The sequence below is a fragment of the Hyaena hyaena genome, unplaced genomic scaffold (genome assembly GCF_003009895.1).
Source record: "Hyaena hyaena isolate Hyena2069 unplaced genomic scaffold, ASM300989v1 scaffold_0, whole genome shotgun sequence".
Classification (NCBI taxonomy): Eukaryota; Metazoa; Chordata; class Mammalia; order Carnivora; family Hyaenidae; genus Hyaena; species Hyaena hyaena.
This window is the reverse complement of record NW_024080632.1, coordinates 4723137-4741308: the sequence shown is the minus strand read 5'-3', so window position 1 is coordinate 4741308 and position 18172 is coordinate 4723137. Positions and strand designations below refer to the sequence as shown.

The window sequence follows — 18172 nt, the reverse complement described above, 5'->3', positions numbered from 1 at the left end:
AAAGAGAAATAAAGATAACACAGGGGAGTGGGTTGGGGTTGAATTTAAAATAGTGTGACTCTTGTGCTCAGTCAGTTGAACATCTGACTTCAGCTCACGTCATGATCTCTCAGGTCATGATCTCTCAGGTCATGATCTCGTGGAGTTCCTGAGTTCGAGTCCCACCATGGGGCTCGCTGCTGTCAGCGCAGAGCCAATTCCGATCCTCCGCCCCCCACCCCCATCCCTCCCCCGCTTGTGCTCTCTCTCTCAAAACTAAACATTTTTTAAAAATTAAAATACTGTGATCCAGGGAATGCTTCACCGAAAAGATAATCTTTGAGGAAAAACAAAGTTTTGAGATGAGTGATCCTTAGGATTCTGTAACCCAGGAACCCGCTCCATTTTGCTCAAACTTCACGCAATGAGCGGCACTCACAGGCCCTGCCTAGTGTTCGGGTGCCCTCTGGTGTCCCTTTCCTCCCTGAGCAGCCTCAGCCGCCAAAGCAGAGCGACAGCAAAACCGGAAGTGCCGCGTCCTCCCCTCACCCTCCCCTTCCGGCTCACTTCCGCCTACCCCGCCCGGGACGCCGGACCGGAAGCGTAGCGCTCTAACTCCAGCCTCCTGGTCTAGCTTGAAACCGGGAGCCTCCAAGATGCCGGTAAGGGGGCGAAGTCGCGGTGTGGGGAGATGGCGAGAACTGGGGAGAGCGGCGAGGAATCGTGCGTGAGCTGAGAGAAGCGGGCCGAGGAGGGCAGAGAGGAAGCGGGCCCTGAGCAGGGGAGAGGCGAGGGGAGGGGGCCTGTCGTTGTAGGATTGGGTCGGCCAGCGGGGACGGGGCCGCGGCAGAGTGGGCCAGAGACCCCGGGCGTGCAGAGGAGGCTACCTCGGCCCCTCTCGCCCCTTTCGCTCCAGAGCCGACCCCTTCTCTCGTTCTTCCCGTATCCCCGGACCCCGGCAGGATCCCCAAGGCTTCACTAGAGCCGAGAAGCCAAGGACTGTGCTTTTTATTTTTTAATACTGAAGGCTAGGGTCCGGCTTCTCATTTTCTACCCCCCGCAGGCCCACTTCCTCCTTAACCCCCGGGGGCGGGTCCCTCCCGCTGCTTGTCACTGTCATACCCCACTTCCCGGACTCCTCCTCTGTCGCCCGGCTGTGGTGGCCACACTTAGCTGCTGGGTGTAGGGCCGCCAGCGCAGACGCAGGGTCGGCTTCTGGTTACCAAATGTTTCTATTTTCGTGGGCATCAGAGTAGAAGTAAAATTGATAGTAGTCTGTTTGTCCTTCCTTGCCGCCAGCCAGTCTTGTGGGGCAAATTTATCGTCATCGTGGTCTCCATTTTGCGGATCAGGAAAAGGAGGTTCAATAACGTGATTACTCACACAAAAAATTTACTGAGCCCCTGCTGCTTGCGAAGTACTGTTAATAGCTGTGAATAAGTCCAACAATCCCCTACGCTCGAGGTTACAGTCTAATGGGGAAACAAACATGTAAATACAAAGAAGGTCGTTTTAGATAGTGACAAGTGCGATGTTGGAAATTAACAAGACAGCTGGTGAAGGTGAGGGGGGAGCCTGCTTTAGATGAAGCATACCTGTGACAAAAAAGTGCAAGCCTTAGTTACATATTTAATGAATCCCATAGCTACCATTTGATTCCTCATGTGTGCCAGGCAGACCCTAAGCTACACACTGCATGTAAATTATCCCATTTAATCCTCAACAATAACCCTGTGAAGTAGCTACATTATTGTTCCCATTTTGCAGAGGAGGAAATTGAGGTTCAGAGAAGGTAACTTACCCAAGGTTGTGTACTGATGGTAAAGCCAGGTTTTAAGCTAGGACTTTAAAGTCCTGTGCTCATTCCTCACCTTTCCTGGGATTACTTATTTGATATCTGCCAACATTAGGTTGAAAGTTCTTCAAGGACAGAGATCGTTCTGGTCTTACCTACCATTGTATCACCATGCTTTGCACATAGAAGGTGTTTGGTTATCATTTGGTGAATGAATGAATATATGAATGGGGCCCTTCTTGTGTTCCTGAAAGCCTTGTAAAAGGCAGAACTAGGAATCATCACACAAATTGCTTTCATAAATATGGTTTCCCTTGCTCCTTTAACACACATCTACTGAAGGCAGTAGATAACTCTTCATTTTATACATTTGGAAATAGGCTAAGAGCAGAAAAGTGATGTCTTGGTCAAACACATAGCCAGGAAGTGGCAGAACTGAAAAGCCAATGCTTGGGTTCTGGTTTAACAATAGCTTGGGGAAGGGGGATTGTACCCCTGATTTACATAGTGTTTGCCTATCTCTGTAGCAAAAATACTCCCACCAGTTACAAATGTGATGTCACTGAACATGAACTTGGAAGATGCACAGTAGCACATCATTACATAGTATTTCTACCACAAAGATAGAAAAGTTATAGATAACCTTAGGATCATAGCCAATAGTGAAATAATTTTTAAAAACAGGAAGTAATGAATTCTCAGTACTTATTACATTTGTCTTTAATATAATTTATTTAATTGCAAATTTATATAATTTTTAGTAATGGCTGTGTTTAACAACCAGCTTGCTTCTAAATTTTAAAAACTCCTCAGAATTTTACATCTCGTTTTCATGAGCCAGTAAAGAGCCAGCTCCAGAACATGGCTGCTGCCATCCCCTTTCCCCCTTCCCTAGTTAGTCTTGGGTGGGTTACTGTTTTTCCCTCTCGAGAAATGTTACTTATCTGCCCCACTGACATTTACTCTTTCTGTTTGCCTATTCTTACCTGGCTTGCCACAACAGGCTTACCACTCTTCTCTCATGGATCCTGACACCAAACTCATTGGAAACATGGCACTGTTGCCTATCAGAAGCCAGTTCAAAGGACCTGCCCCTAGAGAGAGTAAGTCAAAACTTCTTTCCATTATTTTCAGATTTTAGTAGGAAACATCTAGCGATCTTCAGACATTATCAAGTCAGGCAAAGTCTTAACTCAGTCCTTGGTCTCATATTGCTCTTGTATTTTCTCTCCGCTTGGTGGATATTGCATTCCAGGCCTTCCAAGATGAAGAGTAAATGTTGCATCTAATAAGAAAGTGTATTATTGCTGCTGAGTTCTCCAGGATATTTGGTTGAGAGGGAAGAGGAAATGTGCTTCTGGACACTGTTCAGTCATCCCACTATCAGTTCTTACAAAGTGATCTAATGCTGCTATTTCTGTAGAATAACGACTCCCCATCCTTTCTCTGTCTTCAGGCCGGTGGAGAACAAAACAAAACAAAACAAAACTTTTTAACCCCTTCCCCCATCTAATTCTACTTCCTTTATTCATTTTCAGTACCTTCATTTTCAGCTGTACTTCAATCTTAAATCTTACATGTCCTGTATAACATTGCACATTCTTTCTCTTGCTTTTCTGAATTTTAGATCTTTGTTTTCTTTCTTGGTACTCACTTTCTCTTTTTTTGAACCATGTCTTACTGTTTAGAAAGCCCCATTCTTTTTAGGCTCTTCTGACACATTCTGAGATGTTCTGCCACCAGTGTGATTTGTATTGTATTAGACATGGTTTCCCTGTACCCAGAAAGCATCTTACTGATTTCCATTTTAGGTCTCTTCCACCATAGTTTTCATTGTCAATCTTGTACTGACCCTGTCTCTATTCCTCTGCTAGACTATTTGACTTGACCTCTTCTTAATTTTGTTTTCAATACCAGTGGAAAGCTCAGTAAACTCAAAAAATTTGGTGAGTTGCAATAGGTTTTACTTGATTCTGAGATGAAGAAAAAGAAGAAAAATAGTATAAAAGAAAAGAATTACAGTGCAAAGAAAGAATAAGAGTCAATGTTGGGGGCGCCTGGGTGGCTTAGTCGGTTAAGCGTCCGACTTTCGCTTAGGTCATGATCTCACGGTTCGTGGGTTCGAGCCCCGCATCGGGCTCTGTGCTGACTGCCAGCTCAGAGCCTGGAGCCTGTTTCAGTCTGTGACTCCCTCTCTCTCTGACCCTCCCCTGCTCACGCTGTCTCTCTCTCTCTCTCTCTCCTAGAAATAAATAAAAATAAAAAAAATAAAAAAAAAAAAAGAGTCAATGTTGGCCCAGATTCCTTGAGAAGAAGCCTTTTCAGATGGTTACAAAACACCACTGTAGCAGATTAGAAGATGCCAGGGTTAGAGTATGTCTAATTACCACCTTTGCGATATTTCATGGGCCCTTAAGGGAGAAGGGGGCCCCAGGAAACCAGATCTTCTCGTGGTTTCTGTAGATAGGAAATGACCTGTTAGCTTTTCCTCAGGAGACAGGATTAGACCTGAACAGGAATAAGGAAGGAGTACAAGCCTGTGCTCTGAGCTAAATAATAGGTAGCATTAATCCATTTGATTTATTTATGGGGCACCTGGGTGGCTCAGTCCGTTGTGCGACCGACTCTTCATTTCAGCTCAGGTCATGATCCCAGGTCAGGGATTGAGCCCCGTGTTAGGCTCCTCACTGAGGGTAGAGTCTATTTAAGATTCTCTCTTTCTCTCCCTCTGCCTCTCCCTGCCACTTGCTCTCTCTCTTTCTCTCAGAACCAAAAATAATTTTTTTTACATTGGACAGATACCTTTTGAACACTTTTCTTTTTTTTTTTGTGGGAGACACTCTTCTAAGTTCTGTATTTTATAATCCACTCCCCCCCCCCAACAGTTTTACATTTAGGAGAACTAGCTGGTTTTGTAAACAATACCACATCTTCTGAGGAAGTTTCCTTTTCTGCAGATAAGAAAATAGATTGGGAGAACAGAGTCTAGAGTTAGAATTCTGTTGAAATTCTTTAGCAAGGGAACAAGCAGTGTTAAAGTCAGCTGAATCACAGAGTGTTCAACCTTCAGCATCGCCTTGCATTTCTGCTGTGTGAGAGCGATAGCAGTCACAGACAAGAAATATAAATAACTATCTCTGGAAAAAAAAAAAAAACCAGTCTGTGCATTTCTGCAACCAGCTGCCGGATATCAAGACCCTGGGATTTTGACCTTTTTAAAATAAGAAAAGGAAAACAAGACTGCCAAAGAAATTGTAAAAGGAGATCTGTCTTTGTCGCAACAGTATTCCTGGCTTTTCTCAGTCTCTAACCACCTAAAACAGCTTGTACAAGTATATTTTTTAAGTCTTAGTTTTCACAGAAAGATGTATACCTGAGCCCAGTGTGTTTCTAAATGACAATTGAGACTTTTCCCCCCTGAAACTGCAGTATATGTAAATTCAAATCAAATTACATTGACTACTTTTTAGTTTTAAATAGCATTTTATCAAAGTTAGTCTGTGTCTCAGTCTGTTTTTATAAATGCATTGAGAAATGTCTGGAATGATGTTCAACAAATGTTAATAGTTATTTGTAGGTAGTGAGATTTAGGGTGACAGTAAAATATGTTTTTGTGTTGATTAATTTGTTTCTAATGAGTGTATTTTTTATGAAAACAATAAAGCTATAAGAATAAACCATGGTGGGGGGGCGCGCCTGGGTGGCTTAGTCGGTTAAGCGTCCGACTTTCGCTTAGGTCATGATCTTGCGGTTCGTGGGTTCGAGCCCTGTGTCGGGCTCTGTGCTGACTGCCAGCTCAGAGCCTGGAGCCTGTTTCAGTCTGTGACTCCCTCTCTCTCTGACCCTCCCCTGCTCACGCTGTCTCTCTCTCTCTCTTTCCTAGAAATAAATAAAACATTAAAAAAAAAAAACAAAACCACGGGGGTGCCTGGGTGGCTCAGTTGTTTGAGCGTCTAGCTCTTGAGATCAAACCCCACATCAGGCTTTGTGCTGACAGTGCAGAGGCTGCTTGAGCTTCTCTCTCTCTCTGCTCCTCCGTCTCTCTGTATATAATAAACTTTAAAAATAGCAAGATTTTTTAATGTTTTATTTATTTCTGAGAGAGAGAGAGACAGCGTGAACAGGGGAGGGTCAGAGAGAGGGAGACACAGAATCTGAAACAGGCTCCAGGTTCTGAGATAACTGTCAGCACAGAGCCCGACACGGGTCTCGAACCCACGAACCATGAGATTGTGACCTGAGCCGAAGTCGGACGCTTAACCGACTTAGCCACCCAGGTACCCCAAAAAATAGGAAGGTTTTTTTTTTTAAAAAAAAAGAATAAACCATGTACGTACTTATTTTTCTAGAAATTGTTTCTAAAGACCTTATGTCTCAGTAACCTCATTTTATTTTATTCAACTCCATTTTTAAGTTTGTTTGTTTTGAAAAGAGGGAGCAAGTGGGGGAGGGGCAGAGAGAGAGGAGACAGAGAATCCCAAGCAGGTTCTGCAGTCAGTGCAGAGCTCGATACGGGTTTGAACCCATGAACCATGAAATCATAATCTGAGCCAATGTCAGACGCTTATCCGATGGAGCCACCCAGGCGCCCCTCAACTCCAAGACTTTTGACCATCGAGCTGGGCTTTTTTTCTGTATAGCTTTTTTTAAAGTGTTATTTTTGCATTTGGCTAATGTTCTCTGCCTTCCTCCCCTTATGTCCTGCTTAGCAAAAGATACAGATATTGTGGATGAAGCCATCTATTATTTCAAGGCCAATGTTTTCTTCAAAAACTATGAGATTAAGGTAAAGTACAGAGCTTTTAATATTTAATTTAGTTTCCTGATGAGGATAATAATCCACCTGGCTGTTAGGATTCTGAAGAATAAATAAAATTGAATGAGATTGTATGACTTTAAAAACCTAGAGAAGTGCCTAATATTAGACCCTATATCAACATTAGTTTAAAGTCTATACCATGGGTCAGCAAACTACAGCCTAAGGGCCAAATCTGGCCCGCTGCCTCTTTTTACAAATAAAGTTTTATTGGAACACAGCCACATACATTTTTAATACATTGTCTATGGCGGCTTTCGCACCACAGCAGCTGGGTTGAATAGTTGTGACAAAGTTTGGTCCACAAAACCTAAAATATTTAATATCTGGTCCTTTTCAAAGGAGGTCTGCCAACCCACGATCTACACATTTTTATTTATTATCAGCATTAGTAAATCTCCTACTATGTGCCATTCCAAAACTAAAAATCCTACATGATATGATATTTTTATGTACTTCTGTGTCTTGGACCTGAAATGGAGAAATAAAGAAACTTCAATGCTTCTGTCCCTTCCCTCGACTACCCTTTTCTCCTTTCTGCCCTTAGTTCTTGGGGAGGAATGAGGTCAAGAGGAAGGTAGAAGGAGGGTGGCAGAATAGGAAAGGGGGAGATGGAATAAATTAAAAAAAACTTTTCTGAATTCCTCCTATGAGCAAGTTATAGGAATGTCAACAACTTTTCTTGATAATATTCTAGAATATGGAACCTCTCCTTACCAAACCTTGACCTTTCGGAATCAGGGTGTGAAAATCTTTTGGTTTGTAGGCTTTTGTTCTACAAATTGTCCTATGATACAGTGTTTTCTGTATTTAATGCATGGTCTAAGTGTTATGTTTGTAACAGGTGTAAATAAATGTATTTCTGCCACATCTCATTCTCCTGAATGTCATATGCTCTTAAAAATACGGACATGTGTAGTTTGTTTGTTTTTAAGACTGTAGATCTGTGCCAGTTTGACCTGAAGTATGTACCACATCTCAACATCCAGTCTTCACATTTTCCTTTTGGTTAGATCAAGAGGTGGGCTCATGGAGCTCTTTAAGAACAAGGCACACATGAAGGGGCGCCTGGGTGGCTCAGTTGGTTAAGCTTCCAGGTCATGATCTCATGGTTCCAGAGTTCGAGTCTCGTGTCAGGCTCAGTGGTGACAGCCGGGAGCTGCTTCAGATTCTGTGTCTCCCTCTCTCTCTGCCCCTCCCCTGCTCATGCTCTGTCTCTCTGTCTCTCTCTGTCTCTCAAAAATGAATAAACATTAAAAAAAGAAGAAGAACAAGGCACACATGAAATAGCTGTTTCCTCCATTAAAGTCATGAAAGCTTTTGTTCTTGGCAGAGATCCTGAACTGAAAGAACTTTAAAAATTAGCTGACCATATGGTGCACTTCACATTTTCCAGGCAGTTCTAGTACCTCTCCTTCTACACAGAGGGAGGTGCTGTTGGCACAGCTTCCCAGGGACTGAGAGGCAAGGAGGATGTAGAGATGAGGGCAGCCGAGGTGAACAGGAACAGCCACACAGCTCAGGATGGTAACAGGCGACTCCCTTCCCAGGAGCGGACAGACAGGTGGCTCGAGAAGACTGCAGTTGGAGAATGGCAACTTTTGATGCCATAGGAACTCTACTTGCAGTTTTCATTTGACGCTCAAAAGACAAAGCTTGAGTTTTTATTGCATGTGATCATTATGTTTTCATCAGGACTGTTTGTAACTTATGTGTTTCTACCCCCCACCCCACCCCTGCAGAATGAAGCTGATAGAACCTTGATATATATAACTCTTTACATTTCTGAGTGTCTGAAGAAACTCCAAAAGGTAATTAAACGTGGATGATTGTCTGTGAGGAAAACACAGTAACACATGTTCACTCAGCTGTCTGGACTTGTTGAGACTTTCAGGACAAGTAGATAATACTTTCTCTGACTTAGAGCCCAGACCTGAGAGGAAAATCTGAATGTGGATTATAAACCTATAATTTAGTTGCTAATGAGCAGATAAGGGTGTGGTGTTTTAAGCCATTGTGTGTGTCTTCCCAAGACAGAAATCTTTCTTTTAAACTCTTGGCTCAGAGGTTGTTAACCTGGGGCCCAAGGATATATAATCCAAGGGTTGATGAGCTTGAATGGGAAAAAGATGATGTCTTTCTTTTCACTAACTTGTAGCTGAAATTTGGCATTTACTGTAATTATTAACGTAGGCAACAACCCACAGTAGCCTGCGCCATATCTGTGACTTTTTCTTCAGTAGAAATCACAGCATTTCCCTATTACATTCAGAGTTGAAGATGTTTTGAAATTTTATTTTCACTCATTATTACTTCAAATTTTAGTTATTAGGCCCCTTGCCTGGATCTTGTCATGTAGTGCATTAATAAAGAAGTGCACATATGTCATTAATTTGGCTTTTTAATATTGTAATTATTGTGTTTGACTATATGATTTCTTTCGTAATCTTGTATATTTTGGTCATTTAAAATAGTATTCTGCGAAGGGGCCCACAGGCACCCAAAAACACTAGTAATCCCAGCCACACCTACTTAAACTAAAAAATTACAAATTGGACATTATTATCCTTTTCCTCTGTAAAATATGTGTCTACAATTTTTTCTTTTTTTTTTTTAAGTGCAATTCCAAAAGCCAAGGTGAAAAAGAAATGTATACACTGGGAATCACTAATTTTCCCATTCCTGGAGAGCCTGGTTTTCCACTTAATGCAATTTATGCCAAACCTGCAAACAAACAAGAAGATGGTAAGAACAGGGTTTCCACCTCCCTCTCTATGGCCCAAGATTTTCTTGCTTTGACTTCTTACCCCTTCCTTTCCTTATCTTGATTGGTATACAGGTTGAGAGTGGAATCATTAGTACAGATACTGTCTTACCATTCACTCTCACCAAAGATTCTTGGCAACAAGTATAACATGTAGAGAATCTTTTGAACCAAAATAGTTATAAAACCATTTGGACTGTCATTTCTATTTCTTATCTTGTCTGAATGTGTAGAAATGTATTGCCAAGGTCACTGTCCAGACCAGCAACCAGCACACTTTGGGGATGCATTCTCAGACAGGATTTTTCTTATTGTACTCCCGGCTCTTGATTTTAGAGATGATGAGGGCCTACTTACAGCAGCTGAGACAAGAGACTGGACTGAGACTTTGTGAGAAAGTTTTTGACCCTCAGAATGATAAACCTAGCAAGGTAAGACCCTCTTCTTTCACCTATTTAGTTGATAAATAACCTTTTACCACGTAGCTACCATTAAATAAACTAAGATCTTTCGTTGCAAGATTAGTTTCTGCACTGCCGTGTTGCTTAACTTTGAATGGGTGCCTAGTACATAGTAGGGGTTCAGTGAGCCACACTGAATAATGAACTGCGTATGATAAACAGTTTGGGTTCTATGTTCTCATGTTAGGGCATTGTAAACCCATAGGGCAGATTTTCTATGTGAGATATCTTGAACGTATTACATTTTTTTTGTCACCATAATTTTGACTGATTGGTGAGTCAAAAAAATTTTTTTACGTGTGTTTTCAAGAAGTCTATAACATAAGAGATGCCAGGCCAAGATGACATTTTGTTATTACATAAATTAACAATTTAATTTATGACCTTAGCTTGAACTTGCATGGTGATTTGACAGCTACTATCCATACTGTTTTATCCCCTCTTGTTAGTGGTGGACTTGCTTTGTGAAGAGACAGTTCATGAACAAGAGTCTTTCAGGACCTGGACAGTAAAAGGAACCTGGGCAGACACTTCCCACAGCCATGGGCAGCGTTTTACAGCAAGATGTACACAGTTCTTTGCCTTTATTTGATAAAGTTTTATACAGAAGAGAGAAGAGACCATGTCTTCACTTGAAGAGCTCTTTATCAAGAATTTGGGTATTGGGGAGGAAGAACAAGTTGTCGAAGGGTGATTTGAAATTTTCTGCGTTATTAAGCTGGTGCTTAATAAGAATAGGAAATAATAAAGAAATTTCTAACATTCCATGTCAGAAACCTTTATTGCTTATCTTTGACATTCACTTAAAAATCTTTTGAGATAACATTCAATCTTTTAAAGTGTACAATTCATGGCACGCCTGGGTGGTTCAGTCGGTTAAGCATCCAACTTCCACTCGGGTCATGATCTCATGGTTTGTGGGTTCGAAACCCTCATAGGGCTCTGTGCTGACAGCTGAGAGCCTGGAGCCTCTTCGGATTCTGTGTCTCCCTCTCTCTCTGCCCCTCCCCAGCTCGCGCTCTCTTTCTCGAAAATAAATGAACACTAAAAAATAATAAAGTATACAATTCAGTGGTGGTCACCCTCCTGTCCATTCTTGTCCTCCCTCCCACCCCGTCAGTCTCTGGCAACCACTGATCTATTTTCGGTCTATGGATTCGCCTTTTCTGGACATTTCACAATAATGGGATCATATAACGTGGCCTTTGTGTCTGGCTTCTTTCACTTAGAATAACATTTCCAAGGTTCATCCATTTACAACAATAACAGCACTTCATTCCTCTTTTCTTTTTCTTTATTGTGGTAAAACATATAATGTTACCATTTCAGTCATTTTTTTAAGTCTATTTATTTATTTTGAAAGAGAGAGCAAGCACAAGCTCGATCCTATGAACTGTGAGATCATGACCTGAGCTGAAATCAAGAGTCAGACGCTTAACTGACTGAGCCACCCATGCGCCTCGTTTCAACCATTTTTAAGTGTGTAGCTCACTGGCACTTAATGTTCACAGTACTGTGCAACCATCACCACTGTTTATTTCCAAAGCTGTGTCAGTACCCCAAACAGAAACACTAACCATTAAACCACTGGTGACTAATACCCAGCTCCTGGTAATCTCATTTCTACTTTCAGTCTCTGAATTTGCCTCTCCTGGCACTTCATATAAGTGGGATCAAACAGTATTTCGCCTGTTTTATCTGACTTCTTTTACTTAGCATAATGTCTTCAAGATTGATCTATGTTTTAGCCTGTATCAATACTCCATTCCTTTTTATGGCTGAATAATATTCCATCATATGTCCATGGTGTATATATACATATATATATATGTATATATACACATATTTATACACATATATACAGTGGGATATATATATATATACACAGTGGGATATATATATATATATATATACAGTGGGATATATATATATACACACACACAATGGGATATATATATATATATTGATTACCCATCAGTTTATGAATATCTGGGTTGTTTCTACTTAGGGGCTGTTAGGAACAATGTTGCCAGGGACATTACTGTACAAATTTTTGTGTAGATCTGTTTCCCTTTCTCTTGGTTATATACCTACCGGTGGAATTGCTGAATCACGCTATGTTTAGCTTTCTGAAGAACTGGCAGACTTTTTCCACAGTGGCTGCACCGGTTTACATTTCCAATAGCAAGAAATAAGAGTTCTAATTTCTCCATGCCCTCTCCAACACTTGTGACTTATTTATAGCCATCCAGCAGACATGAAGCAGTAACTCGTGGTTTTGGTATATATTTCCCTAATAACTAATGATGTTGAGCATCTTTTCATGTAGATATTGCCCATTTGTATATCTTCTTTGAAGAAATGCTTATGCAAATTCTTTGCCCATTTTTTACTTGATTTTTTTTATCTTTTAGTTGTCGAGTTGCAAGAGTTATTTATATTCTGAATTCTAGACCCTCATCAGATACATGATTTGCAGAAACTTAATTCCATTTCTATAGTTTTTTCTCCCCTTTGGTAGCTTGTGCTTTTGGTGTTATATCTAAAAAACTATTGTAGGGACACCTGGGTGGCTCAGTTAAGCCTCCAACTCTGGCTCAGGTCATGATCTCGTGGTTTGTGGGTTCAAGCACTACATTGGGCTCTGTCCTGACAGCTCAGAGCCTGGAGCCTGCTTCAGATTCCGTGCCTCCCTCTCTTTTTCTCTGCCCCTCCCTGGCTTGTGCTCTCTCTCTCTCTCTCTTTCTCTCTCTCTCAAAAATAAGCATTGGAAAAAAATTTTTTAATTAAAAAGCTATCGTATATCCAAAGCATCATTTTACACCTGAGTAATGATTTCCTAAGTGTTTTATACTCTTAGCCCTTACAGTTGGGTTTTTGATCCTTTTTGAGTTTCTCTTTATATATTATGTGAGGCAGAGGCCCAGCTTTATTCTTTGGGACATGGCTATCCATTTGTTGCAGTACATTGGAAAAAACTATCCTTTCCCTTTTTTGAATTGTCTCTCTTGTTAAAAATGAGTTGACCATAAATGTAGGGGTTTATTTCTGGACTCTATTGTCTATCCTTATATGACATTCACTTTTCTCTTTGGCCAATTTTTTAGCATTTAAGGCGTTTTCGTGATTTGGCTGGCAAAAATAGCTATCATGAGTTGTTTCAAATACTGATGAGACTGAGTATTTCCTGGTATGTTAGGTTATAAGTTAGATACTTCAGAAAGTGCCTTGAGTCCTTTGGACATAAAGTTACTGCAGTGCCATCTCAATGGAGCCTACATGTGTTTGGCTTTTATTTTAAGATGCAGTTGTTTCTGTGTCTACATTGGGATTGTATTTGGCCACAAGCACAGAAAACCCAATTCGCAGCACCTTGGGGGTCTTGTTTTTTCTTTTGAATCTAGAAGTAGTCCCTGAATGGAGCAACCATTTAAAGAGGCCAGTGGCGATCAAGGCTTCTCCAATTCTCTTGTGCTATCCTTTTTTACATACCACATGTAACGCATCTTTAGGTGCTCCTGCATCCCTGGGCTTCGCAGGAAGAAGTGAGGAGAATATGAGGACCACACCAGCTGAGAGCATACCAGCTGAGTGCCACCTTGAATATCCTTCCCAGAAGTCCTGCCCAGAGACTTGTACTATGTCTCCTTCACACATAGCTATAAGGGAGTCTGGAAAGAGGAAAATTTTAGCCGAGCATGTTGCTACTGTGCCGTTAAGGACAAAGGGAAAGCTACATAGAAGCAGAACTAAGTTCAAAATTGTATTAAAACTGAAGCTTTATGGTATTACTTAATCAACTAGAGAAGAGTGGATCCCAAACATGAGTTTGAACTGCTTGGGTCCACTTACATGCAGATTTTGTTACAAGAACGTACTGTAAATGTTATTTTCCTTATGATTTTCTTTTTTTTTTAATTTTTTTTATTTTTTTCTTATGATTTTCCTAAAAACATTAACTTTATATAAGAATACAGTATAAAATACTTATACAGAATATATGTTAAGTGACTGTATATTGTATCCACGAGGCTTCCAGTCAAGAGTAGGCTGTTAGTAGTTAAGTTTTTCAGGAGTCAAAAGTTATATACAGATTTTCAACTCGGGGACTGGGGAAGATCAGTGCCCCTAACTCCCACATTGTTATGGGTTATTATATAATTGTATGAGTTACAGAAACCCAAAAGAGGGTTTCTGAAATCAAATTCTGGGTGTTTGGGTTGGAATTTCTAAAAAGAACTCAGAGACATGTCAGAAAGAAAGAAAAAAAAGCCACAGTGACTCATATCAAGATTACAGGGTTGTTTATAACTGATGAGGATTTTTTTATTTGTTTTGTTTTTTAAATTATGGAACCTTTGTATCAGCAACCAATCGCCATGGCGCCTGTTCCATAAGTGTCAGCAAGGGGATCACAGACAATAAGAACTAAAACTTGGCTTCTAAAACTTCTCCATTGGTGCTGTATTACAGGACTTTGGTTTTGGTTTTTTTAATGTACCTAAGAGAACAGTTTCCAAAGAATCCAAAATAAATTATACGTGAAGTGTAGCACAGTAGATTTTAAAATACAGCTGTCATCAAAATGTAATGCCAACATTAAAAGAAGATTGTTACAAGGTATACATGGCTCTTTAGGGAAGGTAATTTTGTAAGTATCTTTTTTTTCTTTTCTTTCTAAAATTGTATCAGAGTTTTAAATGTTCATTCTTTTTGATCCAGCAAATGTCGAATGCTGAAACACACGCACACACACACACACACACACACACACACACACACACACCTGGAAATAATTCAGTCATTTTATAATAGAGAATTGAAGAAAATATGGTACCTCCGGAAAATGAAATATGCAGTCATTAAAAATAGTAAAGGACTCAATCTATCCCATCATGGGAATATACCTTAGTGTATATATATATATAAAGACAATATTATAGTGTGATTCCATCTTTGTTGATTTAATCATATGCACTCCAGGAAAAACTTTGGGAGCACACACACCAAACTGTTAACAGTGATTATCTTGGGATAGAAACAAAATTATAAAGATGTGTCCCTTCTAAGTGATGCATACTATAATTCAGTCATATATATGGTACCTTAATAACCAGAGGGAGAAAACGCCTTTTTCAAAAAGAGGCAGGAGCACTTGACTGGCTCAGTCAGTGAAGCATGCGACCCTTGACCTTGGAGCTGTAAGTTCAAGCCCCAAGTTGGGCATAGAGACTGCTTAAAAATAAACTCTTTTTTTAAATAATAAAAAAAAAATTGGTAGAAGACCAAATACTAGAAAATTTAACATTAGCCAAAAACAAGGAAAGGACAGCAATCATCTTGCTTTTTCTTAAGCATCCTGTTTACATTTATCATTTTAATTTGCCACTAATTACTGTCATAAGCATAGGAAGGTTACAGTATGTGAAAATACTCAATAAGATTTATGAGGATTATTTTATTTTGCGTTTTCCTTTTCTCCAAAATTACGAGTACTGAAAACCTTAATGAGTTCAGAGCTGTGTCCAAAAGGATGTGATACTACCATGTCAAAGCCATTTGGTTTGTCTCTCCCTTCATTTTGTTTATAGAAATTTGGAAGAACATTCCATTAGGAAAGTATAATGTTAGGGCTACATCTGTTCTGTGTTGATGTTGAGATAAATCATCAGTCATGATTTTCTTCTTTGCTTTTATACCACAGCTCCAATATACAGGTGATCTGGCAGTATACTAAACACTTTACATTTTAAAATTCTCTTTAACCCTTGCAAGAAATATTGTGGCAGATACAAGTATTCTCCCCTTTTCCAGGTGAAGAAGCTGAAGTGTACAAAAACTAAATAACTTGACCAAACACACACCTGGGAGTTGGCAGAAATGGTGATTATACTTGAGGCACTTTGGGTGGCTCAGTTGGTTAGATGTCTGACTTCAGCTCAGGTCATGATCTCGTGGTTCGTGAGTTTGAGCCCTGCATTGAGCTCTCTGCTGTCAGCACGGAGCCTGCTTTGGATCATCTGTTCCCATCTCTCTCTCTGCCCCTCCCCTACTTGTCCGCTGTCTCTCTTCTCTCTCTCTCAAAAATAAACATTAAAAAAAAAAAAAACACCTTAGTCTTTTTGAATCCAGGGCTGTCCCTCCTGGCCATTATAAGATGTTTGCTGTATTCAGGCAACAAGACCAGGAGATTGCTCTGTTTATTCTGCTGTGCCAGCTACTGAAAGGATTTACAGGAAATGTAAATATGAACTCTCCTCTCCAGGATTTAACCATGTCATGAGAAATGTGTGTAACAAGATAGAACCAAGAAACACTGAGAGATTGGCATTACTGCCCAGTACTGTAGGAGCTCAGAGACTGTTATAGCTGAGGTCAGCTGCAGAAGATTTACTGTAGATGGCATTTAACTGACTTTAGAACAAGTGAGCCAGATTGAGCGGGCTTGATGAGAAAACGGCATTGAGCCAGCAATGTGGTATGACCAAGCCTCCTGTGAAGGAAACATTAGGGCAAAGAGCCTGATAGGGAAGAAGCTGCCATAGCAGGAGGTGTGTCTCACATTTTTTGAGAACCAGGGTCAAGCTTAGAACTTTCAACTTTATTCTATTCGCAAGACAACAGGACACATTCTCCATACAAGGACACCATTTTGGTCTTATCTATCACCATGAGAACTATTTGTCTGAGCGACTATCATTTTTCCTGCTCTTTTTTTTTCTTTCCAAGCCATTCCAAGCTTTGCGCAGTGGCAGTATCGTAGCTAATGAGATTTATCCGAGGCGCAATTATTGCTAATTGAAAAGTTTTCCCAAGCCATTCCATAGTTTCTGCACTTGACTCTCAAGTGCTTTTTTTAAAAAAGTTTTATTGAAACACAATTTAAATTTTATATAATTCATCCATTTGGAGTATACAATTCAATGGTTTTTTTTAGCATATTATCAATTTTTGTATATAACATAAAATCTTCATTTTAGCCATTTTAAGTGTGTAATTTGGTGGCATGAATTACACTAATAATGTGCAACCATTACCACTATCTATTTCCAAAACTTTATTACCCCAAACAGAAACTCTGCACCCGTTAAATAATTCCCCATGGCCCTTCCTCTTAACCACTGGTAACCTCCAATCTACTTTTCTGTGTCTGGATTTGCCTATTCTAGATATTTCATATAAGGGGAATCATACAATAATTATCCCTTTGTGACTAGCTTCTTAGCTTGATGTTTTAGGGGTTCATCTATATTGTAACACTTATCATAACTTGATCATTTTTTATGGTTGAATAATAATCATCGAATAGATGGACCACATTTTTTAATCCATTTATCTGTTGGGTTGTCTCTATCTTTTCATCATTATGAATAATGCTATAATGAACACTGGTGTATAAGTGTCTGTTCAAGTTCTTGTTTTTCAGGATGCTTTAAAAAACAAATCACTCATTTGCTATTTTGTCACAAGTCCTCTTAAGACTTCTCTCTAGGGGTGTGTGGGTGGCTCAGCCTGTTAAGCATCCAACTCTATTTCAGCTCAGTTCATGATCTTGCAGTTCATGGGATTGAGCCCCATGTCAGGTTCTGTGCTGACAGCATGGCGACCGCTTGGGATTCTCTCTCTCCCTCTCTCTCTGCCCCTCCCCTTCTTGTCCTCATCTCTCTCAAAATAAATAAATAAACTTAAAAAAAAAAAGACTTCTACACATAGATCAGTGGCCAACTAATCTTTGACAAAGCAGGAAAGATTATCCAATGGAAAAAAAGAGTCTCTTTAGCAAATGGTGCTGGGAGAACTGGACAGCGACATGCAGAAGAATGAAACTAGACCACCTTCTTACACCATACACAAAAGTAAACTCAAAATGGATGAAAGACCTAAATGTGAGACAGGAAACCATCAAACCCTAGAGGAGAAAGCAGGCAACAACCTCTTTCACCTCAACCGCAGCAACGTCTTGCTTGACATGTCTCCAAAGGTGAGGGAAATAAAAGCAGAAGTGAACTATTGGGACCTCATCAAGATAAAAGCCTTCTACAATGCAAAGGAAACAATCAACAAAACTAAAAAGCAACCAACAGAATGGGAAAAGATATTTTAAAATGACATATCGGATAAAGGGTTAGTACCCAAAATCTACAAAGAACATACCAAACTCAACACCTGAAAAACAAATAATCCAGTTAAGAAATGGGCAGAAGATATGAACAGACAATTTTCCAAAGAAGACATCCAGATGGCTAACAGACACATGAAAAGATGTTTAACATCACTCATCGCCAGGGAAATACAAATCAAAACCACATTGAAATACCACCTCACACGAGTCAGAGTGGCTAAAATTAACAACTCAG

General features: G+C 40.1%; 1 protein-coding gene and 1 pseudogene across 1 annotated transcript; both read left to right on the top strand.

The window, feature by feature from the left end:
• The first annotated feature begins 545 nt into the window (after positions 1–545).
• ARPC3 (actin related protein 2/3 complex subunit 3) lies at positions 546–10582 on the top strand. The gene is made up of 7 exons (XM_039256157.1): positions 546–641; positions 2778–2877; positions 6484–6560; positions 8333–8401; positions 9209–9335; positions 9691–9785; positions 10265–10582. Exons 1-7 carry the CDS (start codon positions 636–638, stop codon positions 10325–10327), a joined length of 537 nt encoding a protein of 178 aa, XP_039112088.1. The 5' UTR covers positions 546–635; the 3' UTR covers positions 10328–10582.
• Positions 10583–16552: 5970 nt separating this feature from the next.
• Positions 16553–16705, top strand: LOC120223988 (annotated as a pseudogene).
• The last annotated feature ends 1467 nt before the right edge of the window (positions 16706–18172 follow it).

What these genes read in the sequence shown, in the direction of transcription:
- ARPC3 (XM_039256157.1), top strand. An exon ending in AGGACCTGCCCCTAGAGAGA is followed by an intron (nt 2,878 to 6,483) that starts GTAAGTCAAAAC and finishes TGTCCTGCTTAG; the next exon opens with CAAAAGATACAGATATTGTG. An exon ending in AGAATGATAAACCTAGCAAG is followed by an intron (nt 9,786 to 10,264) that starts GTAAGACCCTCT and finishes CCCTCTTGTTAG; the next exon opens with TGGTGGACTTGCTTTGTGAA.